This window comes from Branchiostoma belcheri, unplaced genomic scaffold, assembly GCF_001625305.1.
Source record: "Branchiostoma belcheri isolate BF01 breed outbred unplaced genomic scaffold, Haploidv18h27 scaffold188, whole genome shotgun sequence".
Lineage (NCBI taxonomy): Eukaryota > Metazoa > Chordata > Leptocardii > Amphioxiformes > Branchiostomatidae > Branchiostoma > Branchiostoma belcheri.
The window spans coordinates 410014-426588 of NW_017803357.1; the positions used below are offsets into that span (position 1 = coordinate 410014).

Genomic DNA, 16575 nt, shown 5'->3' on the forward strand with positions numbered 1-16575 from the left:
GTTCTACGGCGTGTCTGCGTGCTCCCAAATACGTAGGATTCCGTACGGAGGTGGTACTCACCACGCACGGATGCCGTACGATTGCCCACGTTTTTGCACGTAGACAGCACGCAGAAGCACCTACGGCGGGTTGTGACCGAAGCTTAACAGATGTGTACAAGGCCACGCACTTGCTCTGATAAAGGGCCAAAATGAGCAGTCCCTGTAGTACCTTTCTCAATCGCCAGGAGATGAAAATAAATTCGAGAATACAAATCCTACCATGGTTGCATCGCCGCTTGATATAACTGTGATTTCACCTGAAAATCAACGAATAAAACTCTTTAAACTGTTATAGAAATGTTATGGGCATTACATAGAAAGATGAGCTGTGTGTAATTTGATTGGATTCTAGTAAATCATCAGTAAATCAGCAGCATCAATCAAGCTTTAAACCTCATGATCAGTGTATTTCGATGAAGGTTAGACATTAGGGCTGCGTACCTAAACGTAACATCAGGTACAGGTACAGGTACTGGTACAGAGGTTTAGGTATAGGTCCGGACCTGTACCTGTACCTGAACAATTTGACAAATTAACACGTGTTCTTCACTTTTTCAATCATGACACAGAAACAATAATAAAGTGTTGGAGGGAAGGGAAAATGACTGACCTCTGACCTGATTTGAGTTTGTTGACCAATCACAACCCTGGATCAGCCACACTCTCGCGATGTCTCGTGAGACTGAGGATCTCAAATCAATCGACGGTGTTTACGTCTTTTCCAGTGCTAATTTTTCGTCTTTGTGGTAGGATTTACCTATCTTTAGTCATATACATGGTGTAAACTAGCTATTTCGGTATATACTCGTTACTTCATGATCCGGTATTTTGGACCTGTACCGAAACGATTTTTACGGTATTGGACCGGTACAGTGTACCGGTCCGCAGCCCTATTAGACATCCAGGTAATACGATACGCCAAAAAGCAGTTATAATAATAATTATTCAAGCAACTGGATATGATTTTGAAAACGTCAGGCGTTTCAGCTAGTATCCTCTAGCTTTCGTCAGTGACTGAGAGACCAGAGGGGAAATGCAGGTTTATAAGCACAAACTATTGATTGATATGCAAATAAAGTGTAATTGACCGTGACAATGAAGAAGACAAGGAAATAAAATGAAAGAAAATTGGAACTTTGTTTTCATTTATATTGAAACATGCGACATTCTTTTCCAACAACCACGTATCCGGTAGTTAAGACTACTACATGTATTTAGCACTATACAACATGTTTATCAATACTGAATAAATTTGACTGAATAAACAAATTGTTTCTGTTATGTTTTATTCAAGGATTGTTTTATCAAAAACTTTTCATCTTGCCTACAGAACCAAAAGAGGTATGAGTTTACAAAAATATAAACAAAATGTAATTTTCAACTGTGCACAAAAAGCATATTTACAAGTTCATCTATGTTTGAACTATGTCAAAACTCAATGTTGAACATCGCAATAAAAGTATGAAAGTATAAACAAGCTTGCATATTGCCAAGATCATTTGGCTCTGCTGGTTATAGTCATTACAAACGATAGTAGGTTGTATCTTACTCAACGTAAAACAGAATGCAGTTTGTATAAAACCGAATATCAATCAATCAAACTACACACTACACAGGTACAACATATTTCCCCTAGACGTCAAGTTGTACATTGATGCTGAAATGTAGTTATGGACTAGTTTAAATTACAAGTACAGGTATATTAGGTGCACATTAACTGTATTGTGCAGAATTTCAATTTCTAACTTTAATCTTTTAATATGTGTTTCTTATCCATATAAGCTTAGATATAATATATACATACAGCTACGCCAATGTGGGATTGTGCATTATTATAATTCAGCTCGCTTGGATCTCTAAATCTGGACTAAGGTGGACGGTCACTTGAAGTTTAGCCTGATATCCAGTCTTACGTGATAGGGGTATTGGGGTGTTCAGGCAGGTTGTGCCTTCGGGGGCTCTAATAGCTTCCCCGCCCAGTGCAACAGGCCGTCCCGGTAGGAGTGTTACGCTAATAAGAGACAGTATAATTGGGGATTTGGTTTCCCCCAACACGTGGAGGGCTAATCAATATCTCGTGAAATACACACCGGGAAACCTATGTGAGGCGGGCGGGATAGAGCTCTTTCGGCCCCGACCACGAATCAGACTGGATACCAGGCTACTTGAAGTCGTACAAGTGTAGATATTGAAGATTGTGCCATCTGCTTGTTTAGGCAAATGCCTTGTATTCATGACCTCTGATGATGAAGGTCGGGGGTCCGCCATCTTTGCTGCGGAAGAGGACGAAGGCCATGGCCATGCCAATCCACTGGGAAGGAAAATCATTGGATTAGGAAAATGTTACTGGATACCTGCACAGACCTGTACTTATCCCATCCCACAACACTGTTCATCCATAATACGTACATCAGCATGAAAGTTCATCTGAGTCGGTAAAATACATTATGAAGAAGTTAAACACATAGAATCACCGGAACACACAGTGGATCTGGAGGGGGTCAGAATCTTGGATACCGAACAGGATTACTTCAAGAGAGGCATAAAAGAGGCCATATACATCAGGGCACTTCAACAATCGCTCAACCGGGACGGGAGGCGATATCGACTTCAGACAACCTTTGACCCTTTGCTGACGTCATACGTGGGAAAAATCACGTGTCCACAGCATTTGAGTTGGAGAACAGTTTAACGTCTTCATAACATAATACGTACACTTAGTCTAACTCGTCTTTCCGTCTTTATATGCAAATAAAATCATGCAACAAAATAAGGGGAAATGAGAAAACGATTATGAAAGTCTGATCAAAAGTCGATGCAAGTTTTCAAACTCACTGTAATAAACGCCACGGCTATCGGCATGCCCGCCATGACACTGATGGCGCCGCGCAGGTTGTCCATGATCTTCGTGTCACAAGGCTAGAGGGAAAAAATGTTTCATTTATTTATGTACAAACAAATGTGCTAGTTCACTCGACAAGGCATGAAGCATAGTGCTGTCACATCTTATTATAGACTCCTCAGTCTTCGGTGCTGTAAACTTTCTTTTATACTACTTAAAGAGCAAAGATGTTCCTTGACTTGAACTTGAACATGAGAAGAATGATCATTAACGAAAAAAAGGTCTACCCGTGCTCCATGCAGAACATAGGGTTTTGGTGCCCATCTCCATTTCCATAGCCCTTGGGCGACACACAGTTGTGCAGGGCACTACAGCAGGGGGCTGGTCCGCTGGTAGTGCTGTGTGCTTGACCTTCCCACACTCTTTCTCATATGTGCTGAGTGCTAAGCACAGAAAGAAGTGTGTACCATTTTTTTAAGTCTTTGGTATGACCCGGCCGGGGTTTGAACTCACGACCTCCCGGTACAAAGCGAGCACTGTACCAACTGAGCTATTGCACCGGTACCGTTAACGAAGAAACGTATAAAATGTTGTCTGACCTTCTTCCATCTGCCGGTTGTAGTGTCGCAGACACCATCTTGTACGTCATCACCAGTCTTCTGTGTACAGTTGCACGTACCGGGGTAGTCAGGCGCCCAGTCTCTCACTGACTTCATACCACAGCAGCGGAACTACACATGGATACAGCCACACTCAGCTTAGTACTCAATTCAATTCTCACTACAGTTCTGACTTCCCTTGATCTTGGACCACGTCTTGTGGCTGTGCCTCCTGTACAGCTTTAAGGCCTCATTAGTATTCTGACTAGTTTTTAATATTATTACAATTGTATATAATGAATGATATTTTATAGCAGTGTTTTGTATTGCATTTTTATGACTATTGTGTTGTTATTGTAAGAATTTGTATTTCATGTCAACAATTGTTCGACTTTGTAATTTGTATTGTACTGTATTTATATTGTTGTGTTTGGAAGGACAACTTGTAAAGGTGTCAATACACCTGTTTTGTCCTCCCTTCCACTTGTATGTTTGTACTTGTGGTGAATTCTAATAAACAAATACACAAGTACTCGGAAATCGTTTTGAAATGCCTATGTAAAGGCATCATACTTTTTTGAATGAATGCAAGACCTTTATTGTACATTTTTGCTCATTGCAAACTATGTACAGGTCATGGTAAATAGCGATGGTAGACTAAACTATATCTATAGTAAAACTACATATGTGCAGGTTCTGCTTCTTCTCACTTCTTAAGACAGTTGTACACGTAAGAACAGATGGAGTTTATAGTACAAGGATTATCGAGTTTCATGAGGAAAGTGAATTTTTCTTTTCTATCTAAAAATCTAAAACTAGGGAATCTTGTATACAATTGATGAGAATCTTTCACTATCATATAGAGTACAGTCCACAATAAACTGACTCTCGTCTTCAATGTCACTTAGGTTACAGTAATGACAAATTCTTTGTTGCAGAGGAATGTGGTTGTGTCTACCCTTTTTAACAAGGAGTTTGTGTGAGCTATTAAATCCGAAGTCTTGTAGTGTCTATTCTGTGTCGTATGTTTGATGCGGTACACACCTCAAATATGTTTTGTGGCACGAGATCTACATTTAATGCGGTTGGACTGTCACAGTATAGGCTAACATCTGTGATGAAACCCCCTCCTTTGTTATTAACCATAATGATTGTTCTTAGGCCACATCGACTTTTATCGGATGACATCCGCGCGCGCATTGATTTTCGCCTGTCGCCCTAAAAAAAAAAAGAAAAAAAAGATCACCTCCACCGAGGCTCTGGCCTGGCTCTAGGCCTGGGTAGTCCATGCTAGTCAGCGACAAAACGGAGCCGAGCACCCAGACTATCGAATTCGAAGCTCCACGACTCAAGAACTCAGTACATAACTAGAAAGGCCGACATTTGCTTGGGAGCAAATACAGCATATTTCAGTCCATCTCCCTCCCACGCAAAAGTGGACTATTATTGTCTCCAAACTCACCCCAGTGCAAAACTGGAAGATTCTCAAATAAATGAATTATATTAGAGCTATGTAATTGATAACAAAGATGCAAGATCAGCACTTTGAATCTCGACAGCTTTACTTACAAAATTTCACATCACTCTTATATATCGCACAATCTTATAGCAGGTATGTAAATACTAACAATGATGAGATTTGATACATTTTGAAGGTCTAATTGCAAAGAAAAGGAAACTATACATAACTTTGTAAATATATATAGATGAACTATAAAACTATACATACATACATATTGAACTATACATTAATTAAATGCACTATGACACCCTACATAAATATTGAATAAGATGTACATGACTTACATATACTATAAAACACTACATTCATATATTGAATAATCTACATATGATTGACATGATTATATATATCATACATATACCATGCAACTACAAATATCAGATGTTGAATATGCTATACATGATTTGTGTATACTATGAAACTACTACAGTACCGTTCCCGTTATAGTTACAATCACCACCGTTACTATGATCGCATTTCTAACTCGTTAGTTTTCCGTTACTAACTGGTTACTTTTTCGTTACTAACCCGTTTACAAACGCGCTAGTATTGCATGATTTACTACCGGCGCACTGCTGGAACAGCGGAAGGAACGTTGATCTAGCCGGCATTTTACTATATTGTAACGTTTAAAACGTTTTAACGATCACCGGTGCATCAATTAGATCGATATTTTCTTTTGTCACTGTTGCCCAGGCAAGCGTTTCTATTGTTTGTCAACTTTATTTTACTGTTTTTCTCTGTTTGTTTACTTAGTTTACCACCGAATATGCAATCCTAGATGATCTGAAGTTATAAATGCCCCGGTCCGCCGTACATTGTAATAGGCGGCGGGCGTGAGGTAACGTTAGGGATGTGCAAAAACATCGCGGAAAATGCCTATAACACTCGAAAAAAGGCAGCATATTTACACGTGCCTGCAAACATTTTATGGCTAATTCTAGGCCAGTTTTGGTGAGTTTTGTTATGTCCTTTTTTGTTTAGAGTGGGACCAGACGGAAAGCCGTGCCGCGACTCCATAATCGTCCGACTCCGTGCACTTCCGTGTTACATTACGTTGTACGTGACCAACAAAATTACGCCAAAGGCACCACAATCCCACATGTACATATATATTTATTCCCGAAAAAAATTCTTTTGAGTACGCATTTCGTCACTAGGATGTTGCTAATTAGTCGTAGAAATAAGGTATAAAGCAGCGTAAACATGTGGCTCGAGTTCTCTTCACTTCGCGCGCCCCGGCATGCAGCCGGCTTCGTTCTAGCCAATCAGAGCGCAGGTCATCAAAGGTGAACCAATCAGAGCGTAGCAGTGCTTTGCTACTTGCATATGTTAATGAAGCATGCAGGGTCCGTCCGTGCTGTTTGTGACAGCGAAGCTCTGCTGAGCGCGGCTGGAAATGTGTTTTGCAACTACATGTATATTTTTACGCTGCTTTTTTGACGTTTGACGCTGACTTCGGCATGATATGATCGCACTACCATGTACACGCTACCGGAGGCGGCAAATGAGTGGTCATTTTTACACAATCGTCGAGAAATTTTGGCGTTATGCACCCGGAAGTGCGCCGATATCGGTTTGCGTCCCCTCGATTTTTGACCGGTTTCCCCCATCAAAATAAGAAACAAAACTACCGATATTAAATAGAACCATGTATTACAATTATCATTTCAACATGATTGATCTATAACATATTCCTTTCTAATATAAGTATAATATCATCATGGTTGTGGAAAGTCCTCAGGTAGCGAACCATTTAGTCGGCATGAGTTCTTGTGCATGCCGCGCCGGGAGTGACGAATATTTTCGTACAAGTTACACATACCTTCCGAAAAACTTTGCGGCACCCAGGATTAGGATGTTCTGCATATTCCCTCGTCGTGATTGTAGATGACTGATGACGTAAAAATCTAGGTAACGTTACATAAAATTGAATGTGTGGGTCATTGTGCAAGACTTACGTGCAACGTGACCTCAGGTAACCCGCAATGTTCGATGTGTTCGATGGCCAACGGCAGATAGAACGGGCATTCTTTAGATCGAACGTGGAACGGGTACAGCACTTTTGGCCCCTTTTTTGGCTGAAAATAGCCATTAAAGTCCCCTAAATGAGTCATTTGGAAATGGTGTATGCCAAACATGTGACTGCTATTCTGTAAACACATGTTCAAGGTACCCTTATACCGAATTTCAGATCATTTGGTTGTAAAACCAGCGCTCAGGATCCAAAAATCCATTTTTTGTCGAAAAATGCCCCAAAAAACCTTCATAAAAATTTTTCAAAGGCATGTATCAAAAAAATGAAAAAAACGCCTAGGGGTATTGGCCCACTCTACCTCCTTGCCAAATTTCAGGTCATTTGACTAAAAAATGACAGAGTTGAATCCTTTTGACTGTGTGGCAGGAGGAGGAGAAGGAGGAGGAGAAGAAGAAACATGAGGGAACACAATATATTTCATCCATACCATGGTATGGACTGAAATATAATAAGTATAGTACCGATTCATAAATGCCGCAAAAAGCCAGCATGTGCCCGCTTGTCGTATACGTCTCTAAGTACTGCCGGGAATTGACAATACCAACTTTGTATTCCTGTGGTTTGGTAGCATTTTTCCTTTTGGCCGGAATTTTTTTATTCGCCCACGCGCATTAGTTTGGGGGTCTTCAGAGGATGTCATCCATAAAATTAAATCGGTGTGGCCTTAAAGCGAAAACAGCCATTAGTAGATCACTGACCTCAGCTTGTATGGTGTCCACAAACTTCTTCACTTCCGCTGTCAGGTTCTGGTACTGGGTGTCGCTGATGTGATCTATTTTCTCTTTCAGGTAGTTTTCCGCCTGTCCGGTACAGAGAGACATATTTAGATTTCACAACCATTTTTTTGTTGTCAACGGTCAACGGTCGCGACCACTTTCACGCTCAAAGGGGTGTTCTGGGGCCAACAAAAGGCACTATATTCACGCCCGAAAACACATATACAATAAAACCAAAAGAATGTGCATTATCTGCAGCCCAGTAGCAAAACCTAAATCTCTCACAAAACCTTTCCGCGGAAGGATGTCTCCTCCCCCGGAGGTAATAATATGTCACCTTCAAAGAAAAAGCTGACGGACTTTGCCTTTTAATGCTGTGAAATGCTGTTCAACTCTGAATATTGTATTATAAAGTCATTTACAATACTTATACTCACATGCGTACATTGACTAATGGAGATCCTTCAAATAAACAAATAAACTGTCATAAACACATTTTACTGTAAATTACTTCATGACCACCTGCATTTTATAATACTTTTTTTTGCATTACACCTGCTGTCATTTATTGCAAGTCTCAAACTGACACGCATGTATTTTCAATGACTTATGTGATGTAGAATTGACTACGTAAGAGGACTGCTGACCTTGTGTTTGTTAGCCAAGGCGACTCCACCGATGATGATCTCTATCAGTGACAGGACGCCCATGATGGCGATGAACTGCATGGAGTGAACGGATGAATGAAAAACCGATTAGATATAATAATATTGAAAATTATTTGAAACAACAACGACAGATGATTTTATGAAAACATAAACCGCAAATAGAGATTGAATTTTTTTGAATATGTGGTCTGTAACGTTATAGTGGTAACGCTATACTGTAACGTTACAAACCACATGTTCCATGTTGTAAATAACACAAAAACTTCATTCTCCATTTGTTGTCAGATTTGACCCATAGTAATTTAATTAATGTTGAGCATAAAATGCCCCAACACCTCAAAACACAGTGAAAAACAAGCTGTTTAACGTCAACAGGATCATTCCGATGACTTCCTGTTCTATGCAAATGAAGTTTAGACCTCTGTTTTTGCATTGCATTCTGGGGATGGGAAACTGGTGAATTCGATGAGGACACGTCACAGAACTCACCGTTCCCAGCAGGCACTTGTTCTCCCATGCTGCGCCTGCGCACCCGATGAAGCCGATGAGGATGGCGATGACGCCGACAGCGATCATGGCGTTACAGGTGGAGGTGAGCAGCTGCTGGTCAAACTCCGTCAGGCGGAGGGCGTGGATCGTCTTCCCGTCCCCGATGATAGAGGCGCCGACGGCGACAAGTCCGACACCCAGCAACTGGACATTCAGTAAAAATCGTCAGGTTTAGAGCACGTCACGTTGTTCACGTTAGACAATGACATATCAGTATATATAGTATATGTATAAAAAAAAGCCTTCACATGCAGAACTACTGCAGCATGGAACTCTCTACCACATGGGCTGCAAACAGTGTCATCACACGAAGACCTTTATTGCACGACAATTGCACATGGTACATTGTATGGCAAACTACATGAGAAGTTCAAACAAGGCCTACTAAAGCTATGAGGGACATGAATAAGTAGAGTACATACGATGTTACACATTTGTTTTCTTTTAAATTACTATGTAATGTAAATGTATATTATGTAATTGTATGTGATGTATTGTCATGTCTTATGTACCCTCTCCTGGAAGAATAGCTGCCACCCTCGGGTGGGCAACTAAAGGAGAGATTTTCCTCAATAAACCTCAATAGTACGAGTATGTCTGACTATGTCATGTGGTTTTCCTTATTTTTAGTCTTGATTTTAGGCCATGTTGATTAGCTTATATTAATGACATCCTCTAGGAGTTAGATCACGTTGTTCACGTTAGACAATGATATATCAATAGTATGTCACGTGGTTTTCCTTTTCCTTTTAGTCTAGTAGATATTTAGGCCATGTTGATTAGCTTATATTAATGACATCCTCTAGGAACCCCAGAACTAATGCTTGCGTGCGAATATTATATATACATACATATGTATGTATGTATGTATGTATGTATGTATAAACGAAATCTACGTATACGTGGTCATAAAAGTTGATCAATGTGTTTGGTATGGAGAATAATAGACTCTTCATTTTCATTTCTTCACATTTTCTTCTTTTCCTTTGAAATTGATTTTGATTTGTATACGTAGTTTTCCAATATTTTTCTTACAATTAACGACATATATTTGCTCATTTTGTAGCTGCTTTGTACGATTTACAGCATGGTAGAAAACGTTTTCAACCAGACTAAAACTCATGCGTCATCCATATAATCAAATCAACATTCCCTTGCATTAGATTAAGCTATCGATGGCCAAAATGTCTTCCGCTCTCCCTTTGTCTTGTTATGCAGTGACAATACGTTTTAGAAACCTACAGTGGGGGTCACTGGAAGACAGACGTAGAATTTCCAAACTGTGCATGATGTACAAAATGACTAATAAACTGGTGGACGTAACAACCACTAAGTATCTAATACCAGCCCAGAAAAGAACACGAAACAGTCATGCCTTCAAATATCAGAGTTATCAACCAAGAATTGAGGTATTCAAAAACTCGTATTTCCCCAGAATTATCGTAGTGGAACTCGTTGCCACCAAGCACAGTTGGGGCATCATCACAAGAAAGCTTTAAACAACTCCTGCAATTAAATGTGGAAAGATTGAGTGTAACAAGTCGTTCGGTGTGATATAGCTAGCTGCCGCCGCACCGCGTGCCTGCGAAGCTGGTGTGTTACGCCGAAGGGCGGTTATACCGGCTATACCGATACAGATTTTGTTACCATGTCAACGTTTTCCCCCAAGACCTGTTTTTTTTCCAAATCGTGCGTGTAGTGTATCAGGATGGAAACCTGTCATGTACTCCTCTGAATGGAAAAATAAACTGAGCGTTGGACGAAAATTAACACCGTGCACAGCCTGGTGCACAGCCATTTAGCTTGTGAGGATCGGTGTACCGTATAGGTCAGTAAACTTCGCAAAACCTGGGCCTACATGGTATAAATCGGACTCTGTCATTTTCCATCGTGCAAGCTGAACATATAAATAATTCATGGACGTTTCAGTCTTTCTTATGTAGTTACAATATCGCGTGGTAAGAATGAAAAATTGATAAAGTCGTGACAAAGATTACTGTGGTCCGCACGCTTCGTGCTACTGATAACGGAGAATCAATCCGGGATTGTCTTCCCAAACAAATATAAGGTGTAAAGATTATTTGAGTTACAGACCTTAGGATGGCTGACTGTCAGGGACAGAATCCAACAGAGAAGCCTTGTCACTTTTAAACGTATCATGCTCACCAAACAAACAAAGGCCTTGTACGACAAAATCACATTCCAATCTGAGATTCACAAGTACCGAACACGTTCAACCAGCACAAACAAAATCAGACTACCTAAACCAAAATCCAACTCTCAAAAAAGACGCTTTCTCTTCAGAATGTCACAGTTGTGGTAACTTAAGCAAAGTACTGGATTGTAAATAGTGTATTTAAGGAATTGTGTAAAGTTTGCCATGCACTGTCAATTTTGTAATGTTTTTGTACGTTTGTAATACATGTATGTAGATATGAATGTGTAGACCACAGGAAGAATAGCCTCTTATGAGGCTAATTGTGGATCTGAATAAAACTCAAATAAACATTTTGGAACCGGGACATTGAAAATATTGAAATGATTCACGGGGGCAGTTGGAGATAACAAGGTTGTCGAAATCAAAGTTCCGGCTTTACACTGCCTAGAAACTGGGGTCCATCATAGTGCTACAAAGGGAAAAGGAAGTAGGGGATTCTGCATGCAATATAACTTAAAATAGACCTGAGTCGCGTTCATGTGATGTGCATCATGACTAGCCAGTCATTGACAGCCCTGTCACTACCAACTCACCAGCGAGTATATCTTGTATACATTTACCTTTAGCATACATGCGTACCATAGGTGTAGTTATGCTGTGTGGCTTTATGATATATAGTAGGCAAACACATACGTCATATATAACGTTACATCCAGCAGTCCTAGATCTAGAATGTGATGTATTCTAACAATGTACTACATGTCTTGCTGCACTGACACCATCATTGACACCACCATTTCTATGACAATATTTAAGATCTCTTAGAAGTACTGCCCTTTCTGCTCACGTATTCGAATCGTTCAATACTTGATAATTATGCCCGGTATGTTTTTAGAGCTAAAATGCTTCCTCTTCTGGTACGACCCTTGGAAAAGACCAAGTGTGAACAGTGTATTGTCAACTCTGTTAGTAATATGACGGAGTTTCACGTGCATGTTTGAATATATATGTACATGATTTACTTGAAAGTGCCTGTCAGAAAATTAGGATGTATATCCTAAGCATCTTATCAGACGAAGAATCTGAATACTCACCCAAAACATGAAGTTGAACAGAATCAACAGGGACTTGACGCAGTTCATCGCAAAACCAACCGCCATGTTGTCTCACTGTTGTGGTTGTTTCGGAGCCTGGGAGGTTAAATGTAAAAGAGCGAAGGTAGACCGAAACCAAACGGAATACAGGGACTATACCACCCCGGCTGTACTCGACTTTAAATTAAGATCCAACGGATTTAGCAATTCGAAGTCTAGTCTGTGGGAAGGTCTCTACAACTACAGGTCTCTGTGGTTGTGACGTTACTGTAATAGCCAGTGGGGACACCTTCTATTCATCGCACAAATACAATAGTGTCATCTTACCTGGGCGATTCTATTTGAATATGACGAGCAGGGAACTTACAACTTCCACCATTCGTGACAGAGAAGACAGACGCTATGTACGGTATTTACACTCTGTATCATAGTTTTTAGTATTGAAGTAAGTCGATGGAAGTCAAATTGATATACAGTGCCTTCATCAATACAAGAATTGGTGAGAAAATGACCGCGCGCAGTTGATAGTTGACCGCGCACCCCCACCAGTGTGCGAGTTGGGCCCGCCCGTTACTATGTTTACCTGCTGAGTAACCAGGTGGGTTTGAATCACGTGCCTCTTTGTGTGCTGGTCACCTGATGTAGTAACGGCTGACGTCATGACTTATCTTTGACGGATGACCTGTAGGTCGATAACCTCAGCTTCAGTTACAGCCCACAGCTTCTCCAAAAGGATCTTAGTGCCATAGTGTACTTTTCAAAGCATGGTATGGTTTAATAGGCATACTATACAGGGCTCGAAATACTGGGTGCATGTGCACCTTAGTGCACCCAAAATTTCACCCAATTTTTTTTTTCTCTAGGTGCACCAGTGCACCCATGTATTTTTGTACATATCAAATGTATAATAGTATGCAGGATATTCTTGGCATCTAAGTGTCAGAAAAATAATAAAATCTTTCTTGTAGTACTTGTTAAAAATTTTGAAGTTTCTGATTCAAACTCAGAAGAGGAGCAGTAAGATCTGTAATCTAAGGTTTTGTTTTATTTGGTTGGTGCACCCCCCCCCCAATTGTGCACCTAATATTTTAACACCTATTCCCAAAAATGAATTTCGAGCCACACTAAAATGTAAAACCCTGTATCTATGTACCTTGGTCATTTTACTGCAAAGTATTACATGAAATGATTTCTTTCTTTTAAACAACGAAATCCTGTTCAGTTGTAAACAAGGTACTATTAAAGTTTTCTAGTTTTCAATACCAAAGAAACATATTCCTCATTCATTTACTAGTAGGTGCTTTATGTGTGCTTTATGTGCTTTATTAAACTCCATTAGCGACAGACAAGACATACAAAATCAAGTATGTAGCTAATCTTCCTGGAGTTAAATACGATAATACAAATACACCACATCAAAATTACAACATTATTTACATACAACATTAAACTTAACATTTAAAAGTAACATCACATGTGCCTATCATCATGTGCCTATATATGCATGTGCTCTTACAACTCCTGCCTAAACCTACTCTCAGTTGCTGCTTGTACCTCATGTGGCAAAGTGTTCCAAACTGTTAAGGATCTATAAATGAAAGTCTTCTTCAGGGCGTTCGTTTTGGGTTTCATTAAACAGTGTGTGTTTCGGCTAGCATGACGTGTGTTGTGGCTGTGGTGGTAGGAGACAGGACATAACTGTTTGTCGAGTACTTCTGGTTGATGTGTAGCAATGACCCTCTGTAGCTGAGAGACAGTGTTTACAAGAATCCTTTCCTTGACAGTCTGCCATGACAGAGACGCATGGAGCTGTTGTACTGGGGTTTTGAAGTCACAATGTAGAACCAAACGAGCTGCTTTGTTTTGCATGACTTGTAGTTGTTGAACATTCTTCTGTGAAGTGGAGGACCAACAGTACACAATGTATATTAAGGTCTTTCATTCAATCATTCAGTCATCTGTAAACATTCAACCATTTGTGACACAGAGACTTTACATCATGTTTACCTTCTAATGCCACAGCAAGTTAATTTTATGGATGATATCCTCTGCAGATTCCAAATCTAATGCGAGCGGGCGAAAAAAAAACTAGGCGGGCCAAAAAAAAAACAGTTCCTACAATTTCAATTTTTGACTTCGATAGGTACATCACATATACACAGCCAGCATCACATATCACTGCATCAAAGTAAGAAACATAACAATAAATCAAAGTCTTGTCCTGTCTCCTCTCTTCATATTTTTCTGCCATCCACGTTCCTGCATGGCAACAGACATCTTTGCCCATTTTCGTCATGTTGATCACTGTCAGAAGGCAACAAATTTTTTTTTTTCAAAATCAGGCGAAAATTAATGCACACCCTGATGTCATCCATAAAAATTACTTGCTGAGGCCTAACTTACAAACCTGCTTTTGTCATGTCTGCCTACAATTATCATAAAACTTAGAATTACAGGACCACACGATCTCTGAAAAGTACATGTATGTCTAACTTTATTATCAAGCCAATAGATATACATGTATGTGTGCAAAGAAGTTCCCTCAAAAACATAAATCACCATCAAGAGTCTGACCTTACTTTACAAGACATATTTTCTTTACTGCTCAAGAACTTGAGAAAGGAGGATGTGGTAAGTTCCCATTAGGCCACACCGACTTAATTTTATGGATGACATCTTCTGAAGACCCTAAACTAGTGCGCGCGGGCGAATAAAAAATTATTCTGGCCAAAGTTAAAAATAATACTAAACCATAGGAACACAAAGCTGGTATTGTGAATTTGCGGCAGTATATAGCAACATATACGACATGTAGAATTTATGAATCAGTACTGAACGTATGTACTGAGTTCTTGAGTTGTAGAGCTTGGGTAGCCTGGGTGGACGGCTCTGTATTGTCACTAACTACCATGGACTACCCAGGCCTAGAGCCATGCAGGCCAGAGCCTCGGCGGACGTGATCTTTTTTTGTTGTTTTGTTTTTGAGAACAGGCGAAAATCTATGCACGCGTGGATGTCATCCATTAAATTAAGTCGGTATGGCCTTACATATAAAACCCATCATATGGGAGAGCATCTACATTAGAACAGACATGAGAGTGTTTGTCTTATAGTTATCAGTACACATTAGACATGTATAAGACTCTATTTCTTGCATATCAATCAAATCAGTGGTGCAACTATTATTTAAACACTCCACATAATAGTACAATCTTTTCTTTCACATGAAGCTCCTTTCAAAGAAAATATAATCCTAAAACTAATAATCTTCAGCAATCATTAGCCACCCTTAATTGATGTTCCAAACAGTACAATAAAGTTCAAGGTCCAACTCCAAATACAACGAAGACAATTTTTAACAAAAGAAGAAAAATCAAATATCAACACTTGCTCCTCTCAGAGGAATGGGCTTACACAAATCAAATCAAACCAGTCTGAGATTTTTTATCTTTGACATGGACTTATCCATATGTAAAATATACAGGAGGGACATCTGATTTTAAATGTTTATGAATGAGTAAAGTTACTAATGATGTATACCAAACAAGAAACAAAATTCATGGCACATCAAGTCAAAAGTATTTTTTCAATGTAGTTTGCTTGTTAAGATTTCTGTTTGGCTGATCGCAAAAGCTGTTATTTTAAGCACTCCCAAATGTTAGATTTTTAAGGCACAATCTGATCTGTGTTAGCTGACATGACTGTGAGTAATCTCAGACAAACTCCTTGTAGGTTGAACCAAAGTACCCGCCTGGCCGCTGGCCATGGCCCTCTCGCCTTCCATGGCGGAACAGCATACAGGACAGGATGATGCCCAGAACCTGCATGGGAGGGGGATATCAGCTCAACTTCATTCTGTTGATGATACTAACACTTACTGTGTGGTCCAGTTCCTTCACTTTGATATTTGAGGTACCATTCACATTTAATGGTGCAGTTCAAAAAACACTATTCCACACACTTCAAAGGGGACATAAAAACTTGTAACTTGTGTTTGCACACTCTAAAAGTCACCATGCCTGTAGCCAGGGGGGGTTCGGAAGAACCCACAAGGCTCAAAGGTTCACTTTTTGGTCCACTTTTTATGTAAAGGTCCAACATTTTTTTTGAAAAGATAGACTGGAATCGTAGAAAAACTGCTTCCTTTGTCATTGAATAAATCTCTGATTTTTTCTTGGAAATCCTCTCAAAAATGCACGAAATGCCATTTTAGAAGGTTCATTTTTCAAAATTTCCCGGGGGAACATGGACCCCCTGGGAACCTCGCGCTTTCGGTGCTCGCCTCGTGCCTACGGCGCTCGAGGTCCCCTAAAGCAGTGGGAAGACCCCCCCCCCCCCTACTTAAAT

General features: G+C 40.0%; 2 protein-coding genes across 2 annotated transcripts in view; both read right to left on the minus strand.

Annotated features, from left to right (window-relative positions):
* Nucleotides 1-1160: 1160 nt before the first annotated feature.
* LOC109467699 (tetraspanin-8-like) lies at nucleotides 1161-12573 on the minus strand. Its single transcript, XM_019765743.1, has 7 exons — nucleotides 12229-12573; nucleotides 8917-9120; nucleotides 8407-8481; nucleotides 7742-7843; nucleotides 3484-3615; nucleotides 2878-2961; nucleotides 1161-2353 (listed from the first exon to the last, which is right to left on the minus strand). The coding sequence occupies exons 1-7, from the start codon at nucleotides 12292-12294 to the stop codon at nucleotides 2255-2257; spliced, it is 762 nt and encodes a 253-aa protein (XP_019621302.1). The 5' UTR covers nucleotides 12295-12573; the 3' UTR covers nucleotides 1161-2254.
* Nucleotides 12574-15446: 2873 nt separating this feature from the next.
* LOC109467695 (tetraspanin-8-like) overlaps nucleotides 15447-16575 on the minus strand; it is an 8046-nt gene continuing 6917 nt past the window's right edge. Inside the window, exon 7 of the mRNA XM_019765739.1 lies at nucleotides 15447-16049. Within this exon, the coding sequence (XP_019621298.1) occupies nucleotides 15942-16049 (108 nt within the window). The 3' untranslated portion in view covers nucleotides 15447-15941. The remainder of the gene's footprint in view (nucleotides 16050-16575) is intronic.

Bases quoted from the DNA above. Each gene is read 5' to 3' on its own strand.
- LOC109467699 (XM_019765743.1), bottom strand. From the start codon at position 12,294: ATGGCGGTTGGTTTTGCGATGAACTGCGTCAAGTCCCTGTTGATTCTG. The intron at 9,121-12,228 runs GTGAGTATTCAG...CTGAATGTCCAG, and splicing joins TGTTCAACTTCATGTTTTGG to TTGCTGGGTGTCGGACTTGT. The intron at 2,354-2,877 runs GTGAGTTTGAAA...TTTCCTTCCCAG, and splicing joins TAGCCGTGGCGTTTATTACA to TGGATTGGCATGGCCATGGC.